The following is a 26822-nucleotide window of genomic DNA, read 5'->3' as shown; positions in this document are numbered from 1 at the left end:
ACAAAATGTTAATGGGTGTGTGTGGAGGGGGAAAATATAGGTAATTTTAATTTAAAAAATTATTTTCTGTAGTCTCCAAAACCTTGTATTTTTGTAAAATATAAATGTAAAAATTATAAAATGGGCATATATTACTTTTTTTTTTTTTTTTTTTTTTTTTTTTCTTTTTGCGGTATGCGGGCCTCTCACTGTTGTGGCCTCTCCCGTTGCGGAGCACAGGCTCCGGACGCGCAGGCTCAGCGGCCATGGCTCACGGGCCCAGCCGCTCCGCGGCATATGGGATCCTCCCAGACCGGGGCACGAACCCGTATCCCCTGCATCGGCAGGCGGACTCTCAACCACTGCGCCACCAGGGAGGCCCTATATTACTTTTATACTGAGAAGAAAAGATAAAAATTGAAGAGGATTTAGAATATCACTTGTGTGATAAAAATGTCAAATATGTATCCAGATGGATATATAACAGGATTCCATAGTCGTTTCTTTCTTGACATCTCTGAAGATATGCAAGATTTGGAAAAACAACAACCAACCGTCAGCAAATCTCTCAGGACAACAGAAATAATCACATAAAGAATCTTACTATATATAAAACTTATATTTGACAGTCCATAGCTTAAGTTTTTCTCTAAACAACATATGGCCTTTTTCTATTTTATTCCTCTATCTCAGGGAAGCAGAAATTCAATTACTGTGAAGGCACTTAAATAATTTTATTTCTTATTATAGTTAATAGAAAAACCTATTGCCAAATGTTTTAATGATGACACTTCGAATTTGGGATGCAATTTTATAGCCTGCTGGTTCTCAATCAAAAGTGTTACAATTTCTAAAGACAAGCTTGTAAGAGTGTGTATAATACTTGTGTGTATAATACTTATCAAATTATCTGTGACTAATAAAACTTGAGAAATAAGGGGAGGAAAGGGTATTCAGCCTTCTGGTAACATGCTTGTCTTACACTTGCCAAAGTCCTCTTAGGCAATACTCTGCTTGCTCAGAGGGCCATGTGTTTAACTGTAAAATTCTGTCAGTATTATAGGATTCAAAAGACATCAATCATTTCTGTCAACAAGGAAAGAGTGAAGGCAGTGTGACTCTTCTATCATTAGGAAAAAATGTGCTCAAGAGGGAAAAATGTAGTCCAGAGAGCTGAGCAACTATAGGTTACAGGAAAACAGAGTTCCAGAGAACAGTATAATTTCACTTCTCCTCCCCTACTTTGGACTGGAATATTATATTTTTCACTTCATGTAGTTCCACGTGTGCAGTAAGACATTATGTAACTCAGCCAGTCTCGGCCGCGCAGTATCCACTAAGTGCTTTAAAGAAACCATCATTATTAACAGTTTGGGGTATGTGGAGGCAATAGTTTCCTTTGGGTTTGGCAGAAAGCAACACTATTTAATGAGGTTAGGGTGGCATATATTCAAAGCTATATTCCAAAATGGCTGCTAGTCAAGCCACATGACAACTGGTTCTTTTTTTTCTTAAGACTTTGTTCTAAGTGGACATCAAAATAGCTGTATTTGGACAGTTCCGTGGGTGGAATGGGAAATTTTCCATGTTTTACTCCTGGTTTATTATTTTATACTAAGATTTCTGAATTATACCCAGCTTGAGTTTCAGACATCAAGACACAAATTCTAGTCTCCTACTATCTTGACTGGGTGACCTTAGGCTGGTTACTTCACTTTTCTGAGTCTCAGTTTCCTTTGCTTGTAAATTAGTGATAACACCTACCGCCAGGGAGTTGGAAGAAGCCTTATGGATGACATCAACGAAGCTCCTACTTCTTCTTCTTCTTTTTTTTTTTTTTTTTTTGCGTTACGCGGGCCTCTCCCGTTGCGGAGCACAGGCTCCGGACGCGCAGGCCCAGTGGCCATGGCTCACGGGCCCAGCCGCTCCGCGGCATGTGGGATCTTCCCAGACCGGGGCACGAACCCGCGTCCCTTGCATCGGCAGGCGGACTCTCAACCACTGCGACACCAGGGAAGCCCTCCTACTTCTTAACTGCGTCACCTCAGGCAAGTTATTACACTTTTTGGCTCTTCTCCCCTACTTGTAAAATAGACCAATTCTGACTACCAGCTGCGATAGACGAGGATAAGATAATCTAGGCAAAGCTCCTACAACAGTGTCTGGGCCCTTGGAGGCTCAAGAGTACCTGAAAATAATAATAAAAATGCTAGTGAACGTTCCCTAGGTTAATGCGGTTGAGTTCTGAAACTCTGGGAGAAGAGAGAAACAGAAATAGGGACCAGGAGAGAGGCCCAGCGGCCAGAGACCTCCTGCCCAGCGATGGCGGCCCGCTTGCGCCGCGACGCACCCGGACCGACACCGCCTCGCCCCACCCCTGCCGGGCCAGCGCGAATCCAGGCGCCGAGTTCCGGGCGACGGCGCGGCCCCACTCAGGCCCTCCTTCCTTCCCTCCTCCCCTGCCTCCAGCGGTGCCAGCTGCGCCCGAGCTCCGAGAATCCGCCGCCACCGCGCAGGTTCCCGCGGCCGGCCGCCCTCGCCCCACAGGTAGGAGCCGCGCCGCGGCTGGGGCGCGCAGAGCTCCTGCGGGAGCCGGTTTCCGCTGCGCTCGCGCTCCGTCCCTCCTCCCGCCAGCCCCGGGCAGCTGGCCGCTCCCCGCCCAACTTGGACGGAACTTTGGCAGTGGCGTCGGCGGCGGGCGCCAGCTTCGTGCGGCCTCGCGGGAGCGGCCTCCCTGGCAGCCTCCGGGGTCCTCCTGGGCACGCCTTCGTCCCGGCTTCCTGCAGAGTCGACGCTGACAACTTCGGCGCTCACTCTTGCCGGGGCGGGCGGCTGTCTGGCGCGCAGAGCCGCGCTGGCTCCGGGCCGAAGTTGGAGGCGTCCTCTGCAGGATGTGCCCATCTCCCTCGCCGCGGGGGCCCCCAGTACAGTGTGTCCGGTGACCCCAGATCATCTCGCGCGCCCGAGGGTTCGCGTGCGCTATGGGATGACCGGGATGGCGGGCGCGATGGGACCAGCATCCCGGACCAACCAGGAAGTGCTGCGTTCCGAGGCTTGGAGCCCAGCCCGCCAGATGCACGGTCCCGGGCGTGTGGCCACACAGCTGCCCGCTGCGGCGCCCACGAAGTGATGACGCTGGGGTCGGGCAGGGCAAGGTGGGGGGCAAGGAGCTGGGCGTGTGTGAAGGGACTTGTTTTTCTCGCTCCAGCTCCAGGTATGTGGGACTTAGGTCTCAGATCCAAGAGCGTGGTGCTCCAAGCCTTGAATAGGATTTTGTAAAGCCTTTCAGAACTACCCTTGTAGAATCAGTCCAGAGCTACCGCCACGCCTATATTTGCTCCCTCTCCTAGTCTCCGATTATTGCCTTCTTTACTTCCTCTGTGAAGTACTAAACGCAAGTAGATTCTTACTGACCGTAAGGGTTTCTGCATTTGATTATCGCTAGGTTTTCCCCCAGAATGAGGAGTTCCCTTAACTTTATCTGCCAGGCCTGCCTGTTACAGTTTAGATCGCCCTTTGAGTGCTTTCTCAGGGCTTTGGGGAGACCAGGTATCCAGAGACCTCTGTGCTGTGTTAAATGGCCAGTTAATGGTGGTGCAGTGAAAGTGTAAAGAATGGAAAGAATCTACAGCTTGAACTATTAATAGGCTCCACAATTACACACTGCCTATTTGAATAAGAATTTCTTAGATTCTTATTAAATTTTTAATAGTATTAAATGTTTTGTGATAACATACATACAAGTGAATTGTACACAGGCTTTTAGCTTGAATTTGTACACAGCCTTTAAATGTTGTCTGAGGATCTTTTCACTAATTGAGCTCCCAGCCTGTCTTCTCAGGATCTCGTATAATTCACAATCCATATGAGAAGTGTGAGTAGTTAAGGCTTTGAGGAAGGTGTGTCTTTACCATGTTTGTCCCTGATGTCAGAATATTTGTGAACCATGGCGAGAAGTGCTAACACTCACTTAGGCTTGTTGATGCACTTACAACTGGGTCGTGGGGGACCCTGCTCCTTAGAAGTTATTTGATTACTAAATGTGTGTTTCTTAATTGAAAATCATTTGTTATAAATTTCATTTACCTTTAAGTCTTACAGGGTGTTTTTTAGTTATTTTATTTCACTTTATTTTTATTGTGCTAAGATACACATAACATAAAATTTGTCATTTTAACTTTTTTAAAAAATAAATTTACTTATTTATTCTTCGTTGCTTTGGGTCTTCATTGCTGCTCATGGGCCCTCTCAGTTGTGGAGAGCAGGGTCAACTCTTCGCTGTGGCGGCACGGGCTCTAGGCACACGGGCTCAGCAGTTGTGGCTCGTGGGCACCAGAGCACAGTCTCAGCAGTTGTGTTGCAGGGCCCCAGCTGCTCCACGACATGTGGGATCTTCCCAGACCAGGGCTCGAACCCATGTCCATTGCATTGGCAGGCGGATTCCTAACCACTGCACCACCAGGGAAGTCCTCATTTAAACTATTTTTTGGTATACTGTTCAGTGTCATTAAGTACATTCATATTATTGTGTTACCATCACCACTATCCCTCCACAAAACTCTTTTCATTTTTTTAGTGTTTTAATAATATTTTAATGATAATGATTGTAATGCAAGCTTTAGTTTTCTCACTAAGCAGAGTTTGAGTTCCTTCTCATAGCTTTAGAGAAATTCACTTTTAAAGAAGAAAATTGAAAAGCTGTAGCCAGACTGTGTTTAGTGAATCTTACCTCCATCAGGAAAGGTCTAATACATTACTCTATGAGGATAAACTCGTGAGCTATTTAAATTTGTGTGTAAAGGTACTGTGAGGTTTAGCTATTAAGTGGGAGAAACAGGTAAGGGAGTTTTTTGGTTTTGTTTTGATTTTGGGTTTTTTTTTGGCCACACCGGGCGGCTTGTGAGATCTTAGTTTCCAGACCAGGGATTGAACCCGCACCCTGGGCAGTGAGAGCTCTGAGTCTTAACCACTGGACCACCAGGGAATTCCCTGGAGTTATTGTTGATAGTTTCCTCTCCTTAATCTCTAACAGAAAAATGAAATACTTTTGTCTCCTTAGCAGTGCAGTAGCATGTCTCTAAATTATGCTTGAGCTCAGGTTGTGGCAGCCTTTTAGTAAGTAAAAGGAGTTTGCTTTTTTTTTAATGTTCTTTTTTAAATATAAATTTATTTATTTAATTTAGGCTGAGTTGGGTTTTTGTTGCTGCGCGCAGGCTTTCTCTAGTTGTGGCGCGCGGGGGCTACTCTTCGTTGCAGTGCGCGGGCTTCTCATTGCTGTGGCTTCTCTTGTTTTGGAGCTCGGGCTCTAGGCGCACTTGCTTCAGCAGTTGTGGCATGCAGGCTCAGTAGTTGTGGCTCGCGGACTCAGTAGTTGTGACTCGTGGGCTCTAGAGCGCAGGCTCAGTAGATGTGGCGCATGGGCTTAGTTGCTCTGCGGCATGTGGGATCTTCCCAGACCAGGGATCAAACCTGTGTTCCCTGCATTGGCAGGCGGATTCTTAACCACTACGCCACCAGGGAAGTCCCCTAAAAGGAGTTTTGATCAAGCTAGCTGCTAGGTGTAGCAGTTTCTTTTCCACTCTAGATGTTTTTAAAGATTAATGCCAGAGGACCCAGCACATAAGATATGGCCCTTTAAACTCTTAGTTTGAGTCATTGTGTCCGTGAGAGAAGCTGTAGCTGTGCGAGGCCTGGTTTTATGTTTATAATCCTTTAAGTCTTAGCACCACAAAATAAAATGTATTCTCCCACCAGGGTGTGGGTAAATGTTTTTTATTTATTTATTATTATTTTTTTATTTTTTTGCGGTACGCGGGCCTCTCACTGTTGTGGCCTCTCCCATTGCGGAGCACAGGCTCTGGACGCGCAGGCTCAGCGGCCATGGCTCACGGGCCCAGCCGCTCTGCGGCATGTGGGATCTTCCCGGACCGGGGCACGAACCCGTGTCTCCTGCATCGGCAGGCAGACTCTCAACCACTGCGCCACCAGGGAAGCCCTGGGTAAATGTTTTTGCAGGGTTAAAATGAGAAACTTGTAACCTAAATTTCCCATAAGCCTGTGACAGTTCTGATTAGAAAAGGAGTGGTACAGCATCATCTCATGCTGCAGTGGAAATGCCTTCCAATGTGTTAGTTTCCCTAAATTCACAGTGCAGTGTAAAATCTGGATCTCAGATGTTTTAGTGCTGGGTTATTAAACAACAATATATGGATATGTAAGTGTTTCATACTGTCACAGTTATTTTTTTCCTTTGTGTGAAAGTTGCTTAATTTTTGAATTTATTGAACAAACATTCTGGGACAGAATAACATGATTTGCTTATTTAATCAACACTTAAAGGTGCTTACTGTGCACTAGGTACTAGTCTAAGAGTTTTACAAACATGAGTACATTTTATTCTCAAAACAACCCTGTGAAGTAGGTAATAGTCCTACCATCCCCATTTTATAGATGAGATAATTTGAGGCACAGTGAGATTATACAACTAGCCCATGGCAGAGCTGGGGTTCCATCTCAGGCATCCTGAACCCAGGGTTTTGGCACTGCAGTCTCATCAGAAAAATATAACCCGAGATTCCACCCTCCTAACAGATGAACTTTTTTCATATTGTTATATTCCTATCTTGTCCTTGTCCTCAGGGATAAATAATTTGACATAGGGGGTTTCCCTGGTGGCGCAGTGGTTGAGAGTCCACCTGCCGATGCAGGGGACACGGGTTCGTGCCCCGGTCCGGGAGGATCCCACATGCCGCGGAGCGGCTGGGCCCGTGAGCCATGGCCGCTGAGCCTGCGCGTCCGGAGCCTGTGCTCTGCAACGGGAGAGGCCACAACAGTGAGAGGCCCGCATACCGCAAAAAAAAAAAAAAAAATAAATAATAATAATAATAATTTGACATAATTGCAATCAAAGTACAACTCAGAGAATCAGTTCAATGCCCTTATTTTTCAGTAGAGGAAATTAAAATGGAGTGTGATTATGTCCAGCTCTGTGAGCACTGGGGGAGGGTCCTGGAGACTTTCTACTGGTCTACTTGCCTCTTGATTGTAAGGAGTTTGGGACAGGGATCCTGAGAGGGCCTGGGGAGGCCAAGGTGTGTATTTTGGTGGGGGGCAGTATTTGCCGGTCGGGGGGAAACGCTTCAACATTTTAATAATCATTATGACCATTCCAGAGCTAATCTGCTAAATAAAGTCCTGGGTTATGTTCCGGGCAGATGGAGCAGAATCTTGTGGCCGACTGTGGGTCCTGGAAAGTCTTGCTGCTCCGGGCTTCAGAACCCCGGATTCTTTCCCCAGCTGCTGGTGATTCCTACCTATGACCTCAGGCTCCCCTCTGGATGAGAGGAATATTTTATCCTGTACTCAATCATTTTTTGAGCTTTTTGGATCTAGAGTTGGGAACCTTTTGAAAGCCTCTGACGCACAAAAGAAAATGAGCCAAGAGCAACATGGAAATAAAAATAACTTTGGTTGGGTCTTTTGTTGAGAGAGGGAGAGACTTCTAAGGGCATAAACTGACAAAGTTTATATTAAGGACAGGAAAATCAAAGTTCAATATTCAACAGTGATTTTTTTTCAAAGTAGCCTTTTGCACAGAGTAAGTACATTTGGATGAAGGAGAATAAGGAATAAACATGGAAAAGGGAAGGTGGTGGAGAGGGAGAGAGGAGCCAGCACAGGGGAAGACAGGGTGCTGAAACCTTTGTCAGCTCTTTACACAAGCCCGGGCTTCCGTGTGGTTCCTCTTAACAGTGCCCTTTGAAATGTCAAATGTAGTTGAGAATTATCTTTCCTTTGGTTTATTATTTTTTTAATTTTTTATTTTTTTTGCGGTATGCGGGCCTCTCACTGTTGTGGCCTCTCCCGTTGCAGAGCACAGGCTCCGGACGCGCAGGCTCAGCGGCCATGGCTCACGGGCCCAGCCGCTCCGCGGCATGTGGGATCTTCCCGGACCGGGGCACGAACCCGTGTCCCCTGCATCGGCAGGCGGACCCTCAACCACCGCGCCACCAGGGAAGCCCCTTTGGTTTATCTTGAAGTGATTATTTATTTATTATTTTTTTATTGAGGTTACATAGATTTATAACGTTATGTAAGTTTCATGTGTACGACAGTATATTTCTACTTCTGTATACACTACAGCCACCAAAATTTCATTTCTATCTGTCTCCATAGAGTTGACCCCCTTTACCCATTTCACCCTACCCCACCAAAGCCTGGCCCTTCCCCTCTGGCAACCACTGCTCTGTTCTCTGTATCTGCGTGTTTGGTTTGCTTTGGTAGGTTTGTTCTTTTTTTTGCTCTTTTTTTTTTTTTTTTTTTACATTCCACAAATGAGTGAAATCATATAGTATTTGTTTTTCTCCGACTTATTTCACTTAGCATAATACCCTCAAGGTTCATTTATATTGTGCAAATGGCGAAATTTCATCTTTTTTATGGCTGAGTTATATTCCATTGTATATACCACATCTTTTTTATCCATTCAATCATTGATGGGCACTTTGGTTGTTTTCATATCTTGGCTATTATAAATAATGCTGCAATGAACATAGGGTGCATATACCTTTTTTAATTAGTGTTTTGTATTCTTTGGATAAATACCCATAAATGGGATAGCTGGATCATATGGTAGTTAGTTCTAGTCTTAATTTTTTGAGGAACCTCCACAGTTTTCCAGTGGCTGCACCAATTTACAGTCCCACCAAAAGTGCACTGAGGGTTCCCTTTTCTCCACATCTTCACCAACACTTGTTATTTCTTGCCTTTTTGATAACAGCCATTCTAATAGGCATGAGGTGATATCTCATTGTGGTTTTGATTTGATTTCCCTAATAATTAGTGATGTTGAACATCTTTTCATGTGCCTGTTGGCCATCTGTATGTCTTCTTAGAAAAATGTTTATTCATCTCCTCTGCTCATTTTTAAACTGGGTCATTTGTTTTTTTGTTGTTGAATTATATGTGTTCTTTATGTACTTTGAATATTAACCCCTTATTGAATATATGATTTGCAAATATCTTCTCCCATTTAGTAGGTTGTCTTTTCGTTTTGTTGATGGCTTACTTTGCTGTTCAGAAGCTTTTTGGTTTGATGTAGTCCCACTTGTTTATTTTTGCTTTTGTTTCCCTTGCCTGAGGAGACATATCCCGAAAGATATTGCTAAGACCATTGTCAAAGAGCATACTGCCTATGTTTTTTTTCTAGGAGTTTTACAGTTTCAGGTCTAACATTGAGGTCTTTATCTTAAAATGATCTTACTGTTGCTTAAAACTATTGCTAATCAACAAAGCATGTGGACAAGGAGATACCAGGGAACTTTTAGCCCCTGCTTAGGATCTTCATACCAACCTAGTCTGTTTTTGTTTACACTAGTTTTATATGAATGAATTTTACATATAGCATGATGTTAGAATCACTGGGTTTGCAATTATTTTATCACCCATCTTCATTGTGAGAGGTCACAGACTGTGTTTTTGCCACTGTTCATTGTAGTGTTCAGTAAGTGTGAGCAGAATCAAAGGGTGCATTTAAAGGATAAAGCAGGATGGTGTGATTCATTATTCAAAATATGTAAGTATTTCCCGAAAAGAAGGTTTTTATAGTGAATGTTTTACTTATTTATTTGTTCTGCTGTGCCATTTAACTATTTTTAGAAATAAATTTATAGATGTGGAGTGGACAGTCTGTGGCCTTTTGAATTAGCAGCTGTACTCATTTTATTGTCCTTTTTCTGCAGTGTTTTCTACCTAAATTCTGATGAAAGAGTCCTTTGAAATAAGGATATTGGGGAGGTATCAGTGGACTGAGATGCAGGTTCCAGAATCCTATTATCCTAAGGAAAAAAAAAATCACCTGATAGGATACTGTAGATGCTAAATATTTCAAAGCTAGGAACACAGAGCAAAGATTTTTAACCCTAACCCTCACCTCACCGCAGTCCCAACCCCAAGCTGCCAGTGTCTTGGCTGGAAATGCAGGGTGATGAGTCAGTGACAAAGCAAAGCGGGTCTTGTAAAACAAGTAAGGTAAATAACAGTAAGACACAGTTGAGCCCCACAGGTTCCTCACTAGGAGGAATAATGACCACAGGCCTTGTCCTAGGAGCCAGAGAGCTAGGATGCAGATCCTGAGGACTCTAGCACCATGTAGCCTGAGCCAAGTAACTTAAAAATCCCCTATACCTATCCGTAGAATTGGGATAAAAATAGTACCTATCTCATAGGATTATGGTGAGGACTACAGGAAACGATGCCTGTGAAGCATTTAGCGTAGAGCCTGGAACATAGAAATGACACAATAAATGTTAGGTTCCCCTCTTTCACATCACCCTCCCTGCTCCACCCCAAATCCAGCAGCAGTGACATCCATAAATACCAAGCAAACTGGAATCACTGCTGGATGAGACATGGAGGTGGGGCCCTATGGGAATGTGGACGAGGGAGAAATTAATTTTGCCCAGGAGGAATTCTTGAGTGAGAATGACATTCCATGAGACCCCAGTGATGAGAAGCAATAGGAAGACTTCTGGCAGGAGAGCTGGTTACAACTAGGGAGAATGGACTGTATGCTGTTGACAGTCATACTTTTTGGGTATGTGTTTTGACATTAGGTAGAAAATTTGATTTTTCTTAATTTATAAGCATAGGTTGGCATTTAGTAGGAGAAGCAGGATTCATGGCTCTTTACCAAGGAGCGTCTGTATAGAGGTGTATTTTTTTTTTTTTTTTTTTTTTTTGCGGTACGCGGGCCTCTCACTGTTGTGGCCTCTCCCGTTGCAGAGCACAGGCTCCAGACCTGCAGGCTCAGCAGCCATGGCTCATGGGCCCAGCCGCTCCGCGGCACATGTGATCTTCCTGGACCGGGGCACGAACCCGTGTCCCCTGCATTGGCAGGCGGACTCTCAACCACTGCGCCACCAGGGAAGCCCTAGAGGTGTATTTTTAAAACGTATTTAGAATTAAGAATAGAGTGCACTCTCAAGGTAAGAGTGAACTAGCTCGTGCTGTGTTGGAAAAATATCCCTCCCATCATGTTCTTTAGCTTTACATTAGATTGGAGGAGGGCATCGTTGGCACCACCAGCTTTATTAGGGTGTGGGTAACACATATCTGCACGATCATGGATGGACATGTAGACTGTGTGTCAATAACCTAGACCAGCACTTTTCACACTTGAAGAAAAACATTGTCTTTACTGTTCCCCGCCCTGCCCCCAAAAACTGCTTTTCTGAATGAGCTCTTGTGTGAAATCCCAGTATGTAAAACACCCCAAGCACAGGCATTCTTGATGATTCCTAGATGGGGCCAGTGAGCCAGCTGCTTCCTCCCATCCCCCTCCCTGACCACCTCCTGGCACCAGCTGCCCCTCAGCAGCTGGAACCGTGGGGCTCCTAGGAGCAGATGTGAAGGCTGTACATTGATAGTAGGAAAGAGAAGACTAAGACCTGAAGAGGGAAAGGAAAGGAAAGGCAGTGGACTGTTTTTTTTAAAAGCTTTTGCCAGCGCTACGCTGGAACTGGCTCATGCTGAGAGCTGGTTTTAAATTTTCAGGAATTTCATGAGCCAGTGGTAAACATGACATTATGAAACATCATATAGCCTAAGTTTAGATTTTAAACTTACACTGAATACATTATATTGAAAACAAAGGTAATGTCTCCTGAATTTGGAGATGTGGTTGGAGGGAAAGGAATACACCTAGTTACACAGTGTTCTTAACTGTATTTTCCTATTAGCTGGTACAGTTTTGGTTTCATATATATATATTTTTATTTCAACTGCATTCCCTTTATTTTTTTCTTCCCAACTTGTATAAGATTTTTTTTTCTTGTTTAATTGCATTAAATATGACATCTATAATGTCATTGAATATAAGTGGTAATAGCTGACAATCTTGTTTCATTCCTATTCCTAGGAGAATACTTTCAAATTCTCCATAAATGATATAAGCTATACATTTTTTTTAAAATAGGATTTTGAACTTTTTTTTTTTAGATGCTGGGGGTAGGAGTTTATTAATTAATTAATTTTTTTGCTGTGTTGTGTCTTCGTTTCTGTGCGAAGGCTTTCTCTAGTTGTGGCAAGTGGGGGCCACTCTTCATCGCGGTGCGCGGGCCTCTCACTATCGCGCCTCTCTTGTTGTGGAGCACAGGCTCCAGATGCGCAGGCTCAGTAGTTGTGGCTCACGGGCCTAGTTGCTCCGCGGCATGTGGGATCCTCCCAGACCAGGGCTTGAACCCGTGTCCCCTGCATTAGCAGGCAGATTCTCAACCACTGTGCCACCAGGGAAACCCTAAGCTATACATTTTTAAGATAATCTTTATTAGAGTATAAAATTTTACTTCCCTTTTTCTTTTTAAATAATTTTTAAAATTATGAATGGACACTGAGTTATACCAAATGCTTTTACTGTATTCACTTCAATCCTTGATTCTGTTCGTTTGTAGAGATAGGATTCTTCAGACTCAACTTTCCCCTCCAGGACAAGCTTGCCCTCTCCTCACTCCCAATCACAGTCATTCTAAGATCTGGCTAAACAGAATCACCTGGGAACTTATTTAAATTCAGATTCCCGGGTCTGTCACATACCTACTAAATTGGGATTCTTGGGGTGGGGGATACTCAGTGCAGTATATAGTAAGTTCCCTTTGGATTTTGACCATCCTCCCATGCACCTGCTTGGCCCTTGTGGGCCCTTGCTGCCCGGCCCTGGGGCCTCATGTGCCCTGTAAAGGATCAAGTCATTTGGGCTGCTGGACCCTGGCCACATTGCACAGGAGTCTTGATTTTTATGTTTGGCCTCAAATTCTCTTCCTGTGAAACAGCTTTCAGAGGCTGCCTCTTTGCCCCATGACATGTTTCTCAGATGAGGGCCTGATTCTCCACACTCAGTTCTTTTGGGGCCTAGCTTCCCAGCTAAGAACACAGCTCTGCGTGGTGCTTGGAGACTAGCAGGGCAGTTGGCTGTGCTGGGTTTATTTCCACGTTGGCCTCAGATTTCACCTTTCTGAACTACAGTTGCCCATCTCTGGGGATTGTCAGGAGGTTTTTATTTCTGGAACACACCAACCTGGTTCCATTTTAGGGCCTTTGCATTGTGCCGTTCCCTCTGCTAGGAACACCCTTCTCCCAAGTCTTTGCATGGCTTGCATCTCTTTGACATTTGGGTCAGTGACAAAAAGTTCAAATGTTACCTGTCTGGCAAGTCTTTCCCGATCATCAAATCTGCCTCCCCGATCCGTCCGTATTACCTCGCCCACAGCCTCATCATCCTAGCATTTTACCGTGGGTGATTTTCGCCCCAGCGCTTATCACTATGAATTTTTCTTCATGTCTTGTTTTCTTAAATATTGAGTTTCCTACATAAGAACATAAGCTCCATGAGAGCTGGGATTTGCCTGGCATGTAGTGGGTGCTCACTAATTACTTGTAAAATGAATGCCTCTCCAAACTGCTACATAAGTATGTGATGTTAGTGTGAACCCTGGGTTCCCAGGTGATTCATCTGTTTTCACAATAGTTCTTTCCTGACTCCACAGATGTTACTTTCATGACAGTGATTCACTGCTGAGATATTACTGCCATTTGGAACAATGGCCACTCTCAACTGATGGGAAACAAAATCTGTAGCTCTCTATGTGAATGTTAACTTTTACTTGCAGAGTGTAAGGGCTTGATTCAGCTGTACCCATTTGTCCTATGGGTGATTAATCTGTGATAAAATGGATCAGTTAAACATGAAAGTAGTATAAAATAAACCTGATCGATTTTCGGAATCTCCTGTTTCCCTCCTTTTTTGAGTTCTACCGGAGGTGGTGTTTGGGTGGGGTTATGGGGGTGAGGGGGAGTGTGCATCACTCTGTAAGACTCCAGGAGGCCAGGAGGGCATGTTGGAGAGGTTTGTCCTGTCTGATCTCACAGGGAACAGACTTGGCTAATGGAGAAGTAGTTTTTGCAGATCTGTGGCCAAGAAAGGCCAGTAGGGCTGGCAGTGAAAGCCATCACCTTGTGTTTGCAATGGTGCTGCTCATGCTGGTGCTGGTGAGTTTGTCAGCAGAGTGTTTTGATGCCAACAGAGTGCTCAGCATGTGCTTGTGTGGCTAAGATGTGGTTCCCACATAGAGCTTGTGGTCTAATACAGTCAGTTGAAGTCATGCAGCTCAGTGCTGCTAGGCTGCCTGAAATGGGCTGGTGTTTTGTAATGTTAACTTGTCCCAGTTTTTCATGATAGTGATTTCAAACTACTCTGGGTTTCAGAGGGGCAAGCTAGGATTGGAGCAGCGGGTGGGGTCAGAGATATATATATTTTTAAGATTTTTTTTTAAATATTTATTTATTTATTTATTTATTTATTTGGCTGCGCCGGTTCTCAGTTGTGGCACTCGAGATCTTCAGTTGCGGCATGAGGGATCTGTTAGTTGCGGTGTGCATGCAGGCTCTAGTTCCCTGACTAGGGATTGAACCCGGACTGGCTGCATTGGGAGTGTGGAGTCTTAACCACTGGACCACCAGGGAAGTCCCTAGGGTCAGAGATATAGAGAGCAGGGCTCTAGAGCTTCTCTGAACTCTACTTTTAATAAAAGCATCTCATTAAAAAAACATGATTTTGTATATTTACCTTTTTAAAAATAAACTTTTTGTTTAAGGTTTATAGAAAAGTTGCAAAGATGGTATACAGGGTAAACTATGGTTTCCTATCTTACTAACAACTTACACTGGGATGGCACATTTGTTATAAAGAACCAATACTAATGCATTATTATTAAAGTCCATACTTTATTCAGATTTTCTCAGTTTTCTCTAATGTCCTTTTTCTGTTCCAGGATCCCATCCAGGATCCCATGTTACTTTTTTTTTTTTTTTTTTTTTGCGGTACACAGGCCTCTCACTGTTGTGGCCTCTCCCATTGCGGAGCACAGGCTCTGGACGCGCAGGCTCAGCAGGCTCACGGGCCTAGGCGCTCCGCGGCATGTGGGATCTTCCCAGACCGGGGCACGAACCCATGTCCCTTGCATCAGCAGGCGGACTCTCAACCACTGTGCCACCAGGGAAGCCCCACCATGTTACATTTAGTTGTCATGTCTCCTTAGGCTCCTCTGGGCTATGACACTTTCTCAGATTTTCCATGTTTTTGATGACCTTGACTGTTTAAAGGGGTACTGGTTAGGTACCCCATAGGTATCATGTAGAATGTCCATCAATTAGAATTTTCATGATGTTTTTCTCATGAATAGACTGAGGTTATGAGTTTTGAGAGGAAGACCACAGAGGTGGTCTCATCACATGTCAAGAGTACACACCAACAACATGACTTAGCACTAGTGATGTTGACTTTGATCACCTGGCTGAGGGAGTGTTTGGAAGGTTCCTCCACTGTGAAGTTACTCTTTCCCCCCTCTCGATACAGTACTCTTTGGAAGGAGGTCATTGCGCACAGCCCACGCCATTGAGATGGCGAGTTATGCTCCACTTCTTCGATAGGGACAAGCAGCTGCATAAATGATTTGGAATTCTTCTGCATAGCAGATTTGTCTTTTCATCCCCACTTGTTTATTTATTCAATTATTTATATATATCAGTATGGACTTGTGGATATTTATCTTAAACTGTGGGTTATAATCCAGTACCATGTTATTTACTTATATTTGGCTTTTTAAAGATTGTATTCAAACAAAAACATTCTGCTGTTTTAAAATGTTAAAAAATATTGTTCATATGTATATAGTTATATATAGTTTTCTATATAATGTTATATGTAATAATTATTTATATAAAATAAATATACATATATTTATCTTTCCCTCTATTTTTCCTTTAAATATCCTATTTATGCATTTATTTATTTGGGGCAATAAAAAGCAAATTACCACTTAGGATTTAATCATTTTGTTTCCATTATTTTTTGCAGGAGTGAAATTAAGATATAAATATTTATGTTTTGGGGGGAGTGGTAGACGTCAAAGGCATTTCTTCCCCCCATTGTGTACTAAATTTGCACTCAGTTCTTTGAATTATTGCTGAGATCACCTATATGGCGATTTACACTCATCTGTCTTCCTAAAACTCCTTAGGAAGTATAATAACATACAGGGCTTTAGGAATAATTTTTGTCCTTTTCGTCTTCAGATTTTTCTTAAATAGAAACTTTGAAAATGCTACTCAAGGTACTGTTCTTCTCACTGCTGGAAAAATGGTAGATTTGTTACAGGAATCTGCCCATCAGTCTTCTACGCCTTCTGTTTTCTACAACCAATCTCCTATGTGCAGTTTTTTTCTCTACTAAAGCATATAATTTAATAAACTGTATGTACACTTGTATCTCACCTTTTTTTTTAGAATTTTTGAATTTTATTTTATTTATTTTTTTATACAGCACGTTCTTATTAGTTATCCATTCTATACATATTAGTGTATACATGTCAATCCCAATCTCCCAATTCATTCCACCACCACCCCGCCCCGCCACTTTCCCCCGCTTGGTGTCCATTCGTTTGTTCTCTACATCTGTGTCTCAATTTCTGCCCTGCAAACCGGTTCCTCTTTACCATTTTTCTAGGTTCCACATATATGCGTTAATATATGATATTTGTTTTTCTCTTTTTGACTTACTTCACTCTGTATGACAGTCTCTAGATTCATCCACATCTCTACAAATGACCCAATTTTGTTCCTTTTTATGGCTGAGTCATATTCCATTGTATGTACGTACAGCATCTTCTTTATCCATTCGTCTGTTGATGGGCATTTAGGTTGCTTCCACGTCCTGGCTATTGTAAATAGTGCTGCAATGAACATTGAGGTGCATGTGTCTTTTTGAATTATGGTTTTCTCAGGGTATATGCCCAGTAGTGGGATTGCTGGATCATATGGTAATTCTATTTTTAGTTTTTTAAGGAACCTCCATACTGTTTTCCATAGTGGCTGTATCAATTTACATTCCCACCAGCACTGCAAGAGGGTTCCCTTTTCTCCACACCCTCGCCAGCATTTGTTGTTTGTAGATTTGCTGATGATGCCCATTCTAACTGGTGTGAAGTGATACCTCATTGTAGTTTTGATTTTCATTTCTCTAATAATTAGTGATGTTGAGCAGCTTTTCATATGCTTCTTGGCCATCTGTATGTCTTCTTTGGAGAAATGTCTATTTAGGTCTTCTGCCCATTTTTGGATTGGTTTTTTTTTTTTTTTTAATATTGAGCTGCATGAGCTGTTTATATATTTTGGAGATTAATCTTTTGTCCATTGATTCATTTGCAAATATTTTCTCCCATTCTGAGGGTTGTCTTTTCATCTTGTTTGTAGTTTCCGTTGCTTTGCAAAAACTTTTAAGTTTCATTAGGTCCCATTTGTTTATTTTTGTTTTTATTTCCATTACTCTAGGAGGTGGATCAAAAAAGATCTTGCTGTGATTTATGTCAAAGAGTGTTCTTCCTATGTTTTCCTCTAAGAGTCTTATAGTGTCTGGTCTTACATTTAGGTCTCAAATCCATTTTGAGTTTATTTTTGTATATGGTGTTAGGGAGTGTTCTCATTTCATTCTTTTACATGTAGCTGTCCAGTTTTCCCAGCACCACTTATTGAAGAGACTCTTTTCTCCATTGTATATCCTTGCCTCCTTTGTCATGGATTAGTTGACCATAGGCGTGTGGGTTTATTTCTGGGCTTTCTATCCTGTTCCATTGATCTATATTTCTGTTTTTGTGCCAGTACCATATTGTCTTGATTACTGTAGCTTTGTAGTATAGTCTGAAGTCAGGGAGTCTGATTCCTCCAGCTCCGTTTTCTTTTCCTCAAGACTGCTTTGGTTATTCGGGGTTTTTTGTGTCTCCATACAAATTTTAAGATTTTTTGTTCCAGTTCTGTAAAAAATGCCATTAGTAATTTGATAGGTATTGCACTGAATCTGTAGATTGCTTTGGGTAGTATAGTCATTTTCACAATATTGATTCTTCCAATCCAAGAACATGTTATATCACTCCGTCTGTTGGTATCATCTTTAATTTCTTTCATCAATGTCTTATAGTTTTCTGCATGCAGGTCTTTTGTCTCCCTAGGTAGGTTTATTCCTGGGTATTTTATTCTTTTTGTTGCAGTGGTAAATGGGAGTGTTTCCTTAATTTCTCTTTCAGATTTTTCATCATTAGTGTATAGGAATGCAAGAGATTTCTGTGTGTTAATTTTGTATCCTGCAACTTTATCAAATTCATTGATTAGTTCTAGTAGTTTTCTGGTGGCATCTTTACGATTCTCTATGTATAGTATCATGTCATCTGCAAACAGTGACACTTTTACTTCCTCTTTTCCAATTTGTATTCCTTTTATTTCTTTTTCTTCTCTGATTGCCATGGTTAGGACTTCCAAAACTATGTTGAATAATAGTGGTGAGAGTGGACATCCTTGTCTTTGTCCTGATCTTAGAGGAAATGCTTTCAGTTTTTCACCATTGAGAATGATGTTGGCTGTGGGTTTGTCATATATGGCCTTTATTATGTTGAGGTAGGTTCCCTCTATGCCCACTTTCTGGAGATTTTTTATCATAAATGGGTGTTGAATTTTGTCAAAAGCTTTTTCTGCATCTATTGAGATGATCTTATGGTTTTTCTTCTTCAGTTTGTTAATATGGTGTATCACATTGACTGATTTGCATATATTGAAGAATCCTTGCATCCCTGGGATAAATCCCACTTGATCATGGTATATGATCCTTTTAATGTGTTGTTGGATTCTGTTTGCTAGTATTTTGTTTTGCATTTTTTCATCAGTGATATTGGTCGGTAATTTTCTTTTTTTGTAGTATGTTTGTCTGGTTTTGGTGTCAGCGTGGTGGTGGTCTCGTAGAATGAGTTTGGGAGTGTTTCTTTCTCTGCAATTTTTTGGAAGAGTTTGAGAAGGATGGGTGTTAGCTCTTCTCTAAATGTTTGATAGAATTCACCTGTGAAGCCATCTGGTCCTGGACTTTGGTTTGTTGGAAGATTTTTAGTCACAGTTTCAATTTCAGTACTTGTGATTGGTCTGTTCATATTTTCTATTTCTTCCTGGTTCAGTCTTGGAAGGTCATACCTTTCTAAGATTTGTCCATTTCTTCCAGGTTGTCCATTTTATTGGCATAGAGCTGCTTGTAGTAGTCTCTTAGGTTGCTTTGTATTTCTGCAGTGTCTGTTGTAACTTCTCCTTTTTCATTTCTAATTTTATTGATTTGAGTCCTCTCCCTCTTTTTCTTGATGAGTATGACTAATGGTTTATCAATTTTGTTTATCTTCTCAAAGAACCAGGTTTTAGTTTTATTGATCTTTGCTATTGTTTTCTTTGTTTCTATTTCATTTATTTCTGCTCTGATCTTTATGATTTCTTTCCTTGTGCTAACTTTGGGTTTTCTTTGTTCTTCTTTCTCTAGTTCCTTTAGGTGTAAGGTTAGACTGTTTATTTGAGATGTTTGTTGTTTCTTGAGGTAGGAGTGTATCGCTGTAAACTTCCCTCTTGGAACTGTTTTTGCTGCATCCCATAGGTTTTGGATCGTCGTGTTTTCATTGTCCTTTGTCTCTAGGTATTTTTTGATTTCCTCTTTGATTTCTTCAATGATCTGTTGGTTATTTAGTAACGTATTGTTTAGCCTCCATGTGTTTGCATTTTTTACATTTTTTTCCCTGTAATTCATTTCTAATCTCATAATGTTGTGGTCAGAAAGGATGCTTGATATGATTTCAATTTTCTTAAATTTATTGAGGCTTGATTTGTGACGCAAGATGTGATCTATCCTGGAGAATGTTCTGTGCACACTTGAGAAGAAAGTGTAATCTGCTGTTTTTGGATGGAGTGTCCTATAAATATCAATTAAACCTATCTGGTCTATTGTGTCCTTTAAAGCTTGTGTTTCTATATTACTTGTCTGCTTGGATGATCTGTCCATTGAGGTAAGTGAGGTCTTAAAGTTCCTCACAATTATTGTGTTACTGTCGATTCTGTCTTTATAGGTGTTAGCAGTTGCCTTATGTATTGAGGTGCTCCTATGTCAGGTGCATATATATTTATAATTGTTATATCTTCTTCTTGGTTTGATCCCTTGATAATTATGTGGTGTCCTTCTTTGTCTCTTGTAATTGTCTTTATTTTAAAGTTTCTTTTATCTGATATGAGTATGGCTACTCCAGCTTTCTTTTGATTTCCATTTGCATGGAATATCTTTTTCCATCCCCTCAGTTTCAGTCTGTATGTGTCCCTAGGTCTGAAGTGAGTCTCTTGCAGACAGCATATATATGAGGCTTGTTTTTGTATCCATTCAGTGAACCTGTGTCTTTTGGTTGGAGCATTTAATCCATTCATGTTTAACATAATTATCAATATGTATTACCATTTTCTTAATTGTTTTGGGTTTGTTTTTGTAGGTCCTTTGCTTCTCTTGTGTTTCCTACTTAGAGAAGTTCCTTTAGCATTTGTTGTAGAGCTGGTTTGGTGGTGCGGAATTCTCTTAGCTTTTGCTTGTCTGTAAAGCTTTTGATTTCTCCATCGAATCTGAATGAGATCCTTGCCAGGTAGAGTAATCTTGGTTGTAGATTCTTCCGTTTCGTCACTTTAAATATGTGGTTTTTGACCATAATCTCTTCAAGTGTTTTTTCGGGTCCTTTCTCTCTCTCTCTTCTCCTTCTGGAACCCCTATAATGGGAATGTTGTTGCGTTTAATGTTGTTCCAGAAGTCTCTTAGGCTGTCTTCATTTCTTTTCATGCTTTTTTCTTTATTCTGTTCCGCGGCAGTGAATTCCACCTTTCTGTCTTCCAGGTCACTTATCTGTGCTTCTGCCTCAGTTATTCTGCTACTGATGCCTTCTAGTGTATTTTTCATTTCAGTTATTGTATTGTTCATCTCTGTTTGTCTGTTCTGTAATTCTTCTAGGTCTTTGTTAAACATTTCTTGCATCTTCTCGATCTTTGCCTCCATTCTTTTTCCAAGGTCCTGGATCATCTTTACTGTCATTATTCTGAATTCTTTTTCTGGAAGGTTTCCTATCTCCATTTAGTTGTTTTTCTGGGGTTTTATCTTGTTCCTTCATCTGGTACATAGCCCTCTGCCTTTTCATCTTGTCTATCTTTCTGTGAATGTGGTCTTTCTTCCACAGGCTGCAGAACTGTAGTTCTTCTTGCTTCTGCTGTCTGCTCTCTGGTGGATGAGGCTGTCTAAGTGGCTTGTGCAAGCTTGCTGATGGGAGGGACTGGTGGTGGGTAGAGCTGGGTGTTGCTCTGGTGGGCAGAGCTCAGTAAAACTTTAATCCACTTGCCTGCTGATGGGTGGGGCTGGGTTCCCTCCCTGTTGGTTGTTTGGCCTGAGGCGACCCAACACTGGAGCCTACCCCGGCTGTTTCATGAGGCTAATGGCGGACTCTGGGAGGGCTCACGCCAAGCAGTGCTTCCCAGAGCTTCTGCTGCCAGCTTCCTTGTCCTCGCGGTGAGACAAAGCCAACCCCAACTCTGCAAGAGACCCTCCAACACTAGCAGGTAGGTCTGGTTCAGTCTCCTATGGGGTCACTGCTCCTTCCCCTGGTTCCCGATGTGCACACTACTTTGTGTGTGCCCTCCAAGAGTGGAGTCTCTGTTTCCCCCAGTCCTGTCAAAGTCCTGCAATCAAATCCCACTAGCCTTCAAAGTCTGATTCTCTAGGAATTCCTCCTCCCGTTGCCGGACCCCCAGCTTGGGAAGCTTGACGTGGGGCTCAGAACCTTCACTCCAGTGGGTGGACTTCTGTGGTATAAGTGTTCTCCAGTTTGTGAGTCACCCACCCACCAGTTATGGGATTTGATTTTATTGTGATTGCGCCCCTCCTACCATCTCATTGTGGCTTCTCCTTTGTCTTTTGATGCGGGGTATCTTTTCTGGTGAGTTCCAGTGTCTTCCTGTCGATGATTGTTTAGCAGTTAGTTGTGATTCTGGTGCTCTCACAAGAGGGAGTATCACCTCTTTTTAAAGCACTTAAAAGTCTCATGTATAGCTGACCCCAGCATGCTCATTGAACTGACTTAAAGTAGAGGAAAGAAAGATCCTAAAAATATTTCATTCCCTTTACTTCTCTTAGTGTTTTAGATTTTCTCTTGTATTTCATTAGTCAATTTTGTTCTAAAGTCCAGTGCTTTTCAGTGTTCTTGTTTCTGTGCCAGTTCATACACACAGAAATACTTCAGGGAGTGGTTTTAGTCACAGGGAAGTTCCTCTTTTTTTTTTTTTTATTGAAGTTGTGGGTAGACAATTATACTTGGAGACCATCTGGGCCAGGAAGATGCTTCTGAGTCAGGTGTTGGCTGGTGGCTTAGTGTGTGGTGGATTCCCCAAGCAGCCCTACTGTTCTGATGCCCCACTGAGGACTCAGTACTCCTATAAGGAGTGTGAGACCCATCCCAGTGAAATTGCAGAAATGCATCTCAGAGGGTGCGGGGCTAGGAGGAGCTCCGGTTCTTTATGTCTCAGGGCAGAAAGAATTCAGCGAGAGGCAAAGTGATAGGTAAGAAGTGATTTATTAGAATAGGACGCTTGTGAGGCTTACAAGTGGGCGGGCAAGGGAATGCTGAGGCCCAGATCTTAGTGGGCTACAGTTTTATAATCAAAGGAAAAGTGGGGAGGGGGAGAAGACCACCTTCTTCCTCTTTCTTGAGTAGACGTCAGGCTTCTATCATCAGCTCCTTCTCCGCATCGGGCAGGGGAGTTTTCTTGTCCCTACATGGTCAAATTGGGACTGTCATGGCGCAATGGAAATGAGCAAAAAGGCGGTAACATATACTAAAATGTGGTAAATCATTTCAGGTTTTAGTATAATATAATGTCACCTTTTCCTTATATTTTTGTTTTTAGTGCGTGCAGAGGAGCATGTCCTAGGAATCATTAACTTACTGATCTCACTGGGCAGGATGTGGGTCTCTTTCCACCATTGTTTTATTGTTTGGGGGCATGTCTCATGCTTCTGTTGCATGGTTTTGTTGCTAAGTAAGTCTGCTTGGTTTTGTGGTTAAGCAAACCTGCTTTCTTGAGTGATCATTAACTTACAGGGGTCTCCCATACTTATTTCTCTACTTACAATCCCCTAGTGGGATTAACTGTTTAATCACCTACTTTGTCCCTTTACTCTGTCTCTATTACCAGCATGACTGACTCCATCAATGGCAAAGTAAACTCTAGCCTATGGGTCAGTTCCCAGGAAGATCAGGTAATATGCCTAAGTAAACTCTAGCCTATGGGTCAGTTCCCAGGAAGATCAGGTAATATGCCTAGAGCTGGACCTTGAGATCTGGCCAGATAGGTGTGAAGAATTTTCTGTTACAATCAAATAAAAGACACAGTATTAATTTAGAACATGCTGAGAAGTCATTATTATACTGCATGGTAATTAAGCACAAGTTAAGCATAAAGGATAAGCACCTTACTTAATTGACAGTAATTAGAATTATTTTAACGCAACCAGAGCACACATTTCATTTTCATCCTTTCCTATCAAACCAGTGCCTGTGTTGACACCTACTCTTGATTCCATCCAGGATTTTTTTCTCAATTTATTTGTTGATTCACTGGGTCATAGACCTTTAATCTGATGACTTCTATACAGTAAAAGTTTTCTTACACCCTGATTTCCTAGGGCCAGTGGCTCAGGAAGGCTATGAAATTTATCCATAACTTAAAATGACCATATGTTCCTTGAGCAGGAATGACTAGAAATGATGAATGTAATTTCTCTTCTTTGTTGTGGCTCACAACCACTCTGGGTCTGGGGCAGGGAGGGAGGGGTATGGCTTCAGATAAGGCCTGGGCTTCTTTGCCTTTGGGGTCCTCTTCACCATAACCCCCAGAGCTGATGCAGGGCAAGAGAGATAGCACAGCTCTGGGGCAGAGAGGATGGTGACCCCCTCAGCTGGAAGTAGGTCTGAATTGGTCTCTGGGCTCACCAGCCACCCTGGAGCCTCTTCTCCTCAGAGGGTAGGCCTGGAGGACATTGTTGCCCAAAATAGAGTCTTGATTTTCTTCAAAGTGTAGATCCATTGCTTAATGCTGCAAAAATAGGTTTAGAGTTATATTAGTAAAGGATTAGTTAAGTGATCGTGATTCACTGAAAACACCCTCATCATTTAGTTCTGCATCACACCCCTCAGCATTTTAATCAGTCCACTTTGATCTCAGTCCAACTCATTTTCCAACTATTGCTGATTGTCGACTGGAAAAAATACACAACCTAAAAGTTGAGAATTCTGTTTTATTTGGCGGACAAAACTGAGGACTTATGCCCCAAAGACAGCCTCTCAGCTAGCTCTGAGGGACTACTCTGAAGAAGTAAGGGAGGAGCCAGGATATATAGGAGTTTTTGCAACAAAAACCGGGTAGTCGGAACATCAAAAGTTTACTGTTAATTAAAGAAAACCAGACATCTCAAGTTTATGAATTTAGCACTTTTCTATGTATGGGAAGATGCAAGAGTCTGGGCTCATTGATATTATTCCTTTGATATACACCTTCACTATCTAGGGCCAGTATCCTGCTTTTCTCCATCCTGAATCTCCTCAGGGTGCACAGTTGGGGGCAGCTGCAGTAGCTGCTGGTTCGATGGTTGCCACATCCTTTGTTTACTGATATAGCAGGCAGTATTTTTCATCCACATGATTATACAACAGTAGGACAATCTTACTACGCAAGCGTGGGTATTACCTGGATTCAGTGGCCTGAGTGCTTTTTCCTTCCCTTTAAAGTTTCTTTAGGTTTCACATTTTAAGAGTCAGTGATATTTACATTTATCTATTATTTATCATTTTACAAATAAGTCATGAAAAAATGGAGAACGGGTTTTACTATTCTCACGTGACAGCCATCACAAAACTCATAAGAAAGAACAGCACTTAAGGAGTAATAAGCCTCTAAAAACTCCAAAGATTGAGAGAAAAGGAATGAACTCTCAAAAACTTAGCCAACTCTAGTTAATAGGAGGCTCAAGATAAATGAGAAATTTAAAAACATTCACATTGGTACATGTCAGTTTTTTCATATTATTAGGATATTTGCATATATTTTGGTCAAAAGCTGCTTACTTAAAAAATATGCATTCAAAAGGAAGATATCCACAATATAGTATAATGTGTTTTTAAAAAGACAAGCTTCTGAGTTTGCCTCTAAAAATCATTCTGTGTGCATAATTTACTTGTTAATAGTGAGTCCCGCGAGAAGTTTGAAGAACACGCATTCAGTGACTGCTTATTCTTCAGTTCCTGTAGGATTTCTCACTTCATGCAGACAGGGCGTCTCTAAGTAAACCTTCTTGGCCAGATCAACTAATTCATCATTTTGAAGATGACAGATTGAAAATGACCTGATTTGTTTATTGTACAATCTGTCATTATTAGGTAATGTAAGTGCATTTCCTATTCCATGTAGCTTTTTATGCACGGAGTTAAGCAGTCTAAATTCCCTATCACAAACTGTGGACGTGCTGCAAAGAACTCTGGTCTGATATTCAGGATAACCTGAGTTCTGGTTTTGTCTCAGCTGCTAACTTAGTGTGACCCTGGGAAATTTATTTCGGGAAATTCCACTGGTACTCTTATCTGTTTCAGGCCAGTCCTCTGGAGCTGGGATGAATTAATCTTAGTCCTCGCCACTGCCCTCGGGGGATTTACCGTCTAGTGCAGTGGTTCTCAGACTCCACTGTGCCTCAGAATCCCCTGCAGGGCTCATCAAAACAGAGTACTGGGCTTCACCCTAGAGTTTCTGATTCAGTAGGTTGACTGAGCAGAGAATTTGCATTTCTGACAAGTTCCCAGATGCTGCTGATGCTGCTGGTTTGGGGACCACGATTTGAGAAGCACTGATCTAGTGGTTTAGCTGACACATCTGTAACCACAATTCAAAGATTAAGTACTGTGAAATAAGTACAAGTAATGTGCAGTGGGAAACGGAGTGTGGAGAGGTGGGTCAAAAGATTAATGACCAGTTGGAGATCTGAGAAGCCCTAATGGAAGAGGGAGAGGTTAGGCAGGATCTTGACAGGTGGATAAAGCCTGAACAGGTAGGGCATTTTGGGGGCTGGCACCACGCTAAACTCCTGATGGGAGGGAGAGTGCAGAGTGTATGTGCAAGTAGGGGTAGCATCCAGCCTAGGTGGGCTGGAGGGTTGGTGTGGGGCAAGGAACAACCGGAAACAGATGGAATTGAGAATGAGAGAGTTGGAAATGTAGACTAAACATGCTTTTGGTTTTGGATTTGGGCGGCAAGGGAACAGCATGATCAGAGCCATGCTTAAAAAGGGCAGCTCTGGCATTGTGATTTCAGGAATGGCTGGGGTTTAGACCGCTTAGGAATTTCAAGCAAGAAGAGCATGAAGGTGGGAAGCATGTCGTTGTGGGATGGATTTGTGCAGAAGCCACAGATTTGGTAGTTGATTGGTTCCTGGGGATGAAGGAGATGGAAAGGTCAAGAGAGATTGAGGATTCAAGTCCGAGTTGTTGGGGAGGAAGGAGGGTGGCTGGATCTCTCGGCGGAGGCGGGGGTAGGTTGGATAAGAAAATGAACCTAGTGGGACCTTGGTTTCTTTAGGAGGGGACTGGATCAGATGCCCTTAAAGGTCTCTTTTTAGTATGACTGTAATCGATGTTTTGAGGGTTGTTGATTGTCTGAAGTATTACAGAAGATATTTGTACAAAAAATAAATGGCTTATAGATAACAGGTACTCATACATTTGTTGATTGGTTTGTCTGGGTTAATCATTAGCTCTAAAATATTTACATCTGTAAATAGACTTCTTTTTGAGCTTTTCTTTATTTTGCGTATAGTTTTCTTGGTGTGTCGACCTCCTCTTCCTCCATTTTATGTACTGTACATGTAACAT

General features: G+C 42.2%; 1 protein-coding gene across 2 annotated transcripts in view; it reads left to right on the top strand.

Annotated features, from left to right (window-relative positions):
* Positions 1 to 905: 905 nt before the first annotated feature.
* PLD1 (phospholipase D1) overlaps positions 906 to 26822 on the top strand; it is a 220911-nt gene continuing 194994 nt past the window's right edge. Inside the window, exon 1 of one of the 2 annotated variants that reach the window (XM_081234557.1) lies at positions 906 to 2526. In XM_081234557.1, the coding sequence (XP_081090683.1) occupies positions 2211 to 2526 (316 nt within the window). In that variant the 5' untranslated portion in view covers positions 906 to 2210. The remainder of the gene's footprint in view (positions 2527 to 26822) is intronic. The other variant, XM_081234558.1, reaches the window with a different exon arrangement.

This window comes from Mesoplodon bidens (genome assembly GCF_964165515.1).
Source record: "Mesoplodon bidens genome assembly, chromosome: 5".
NCBI lineage: Eukaryota > Metazoa > Chordata > Mammalia > Artiodactyla > Ziphiidae > Mesoplodon > Mesoplodon bidens.
This window is presented reverse-complemented; position numbering and strand designations above follow the sequence as displayed.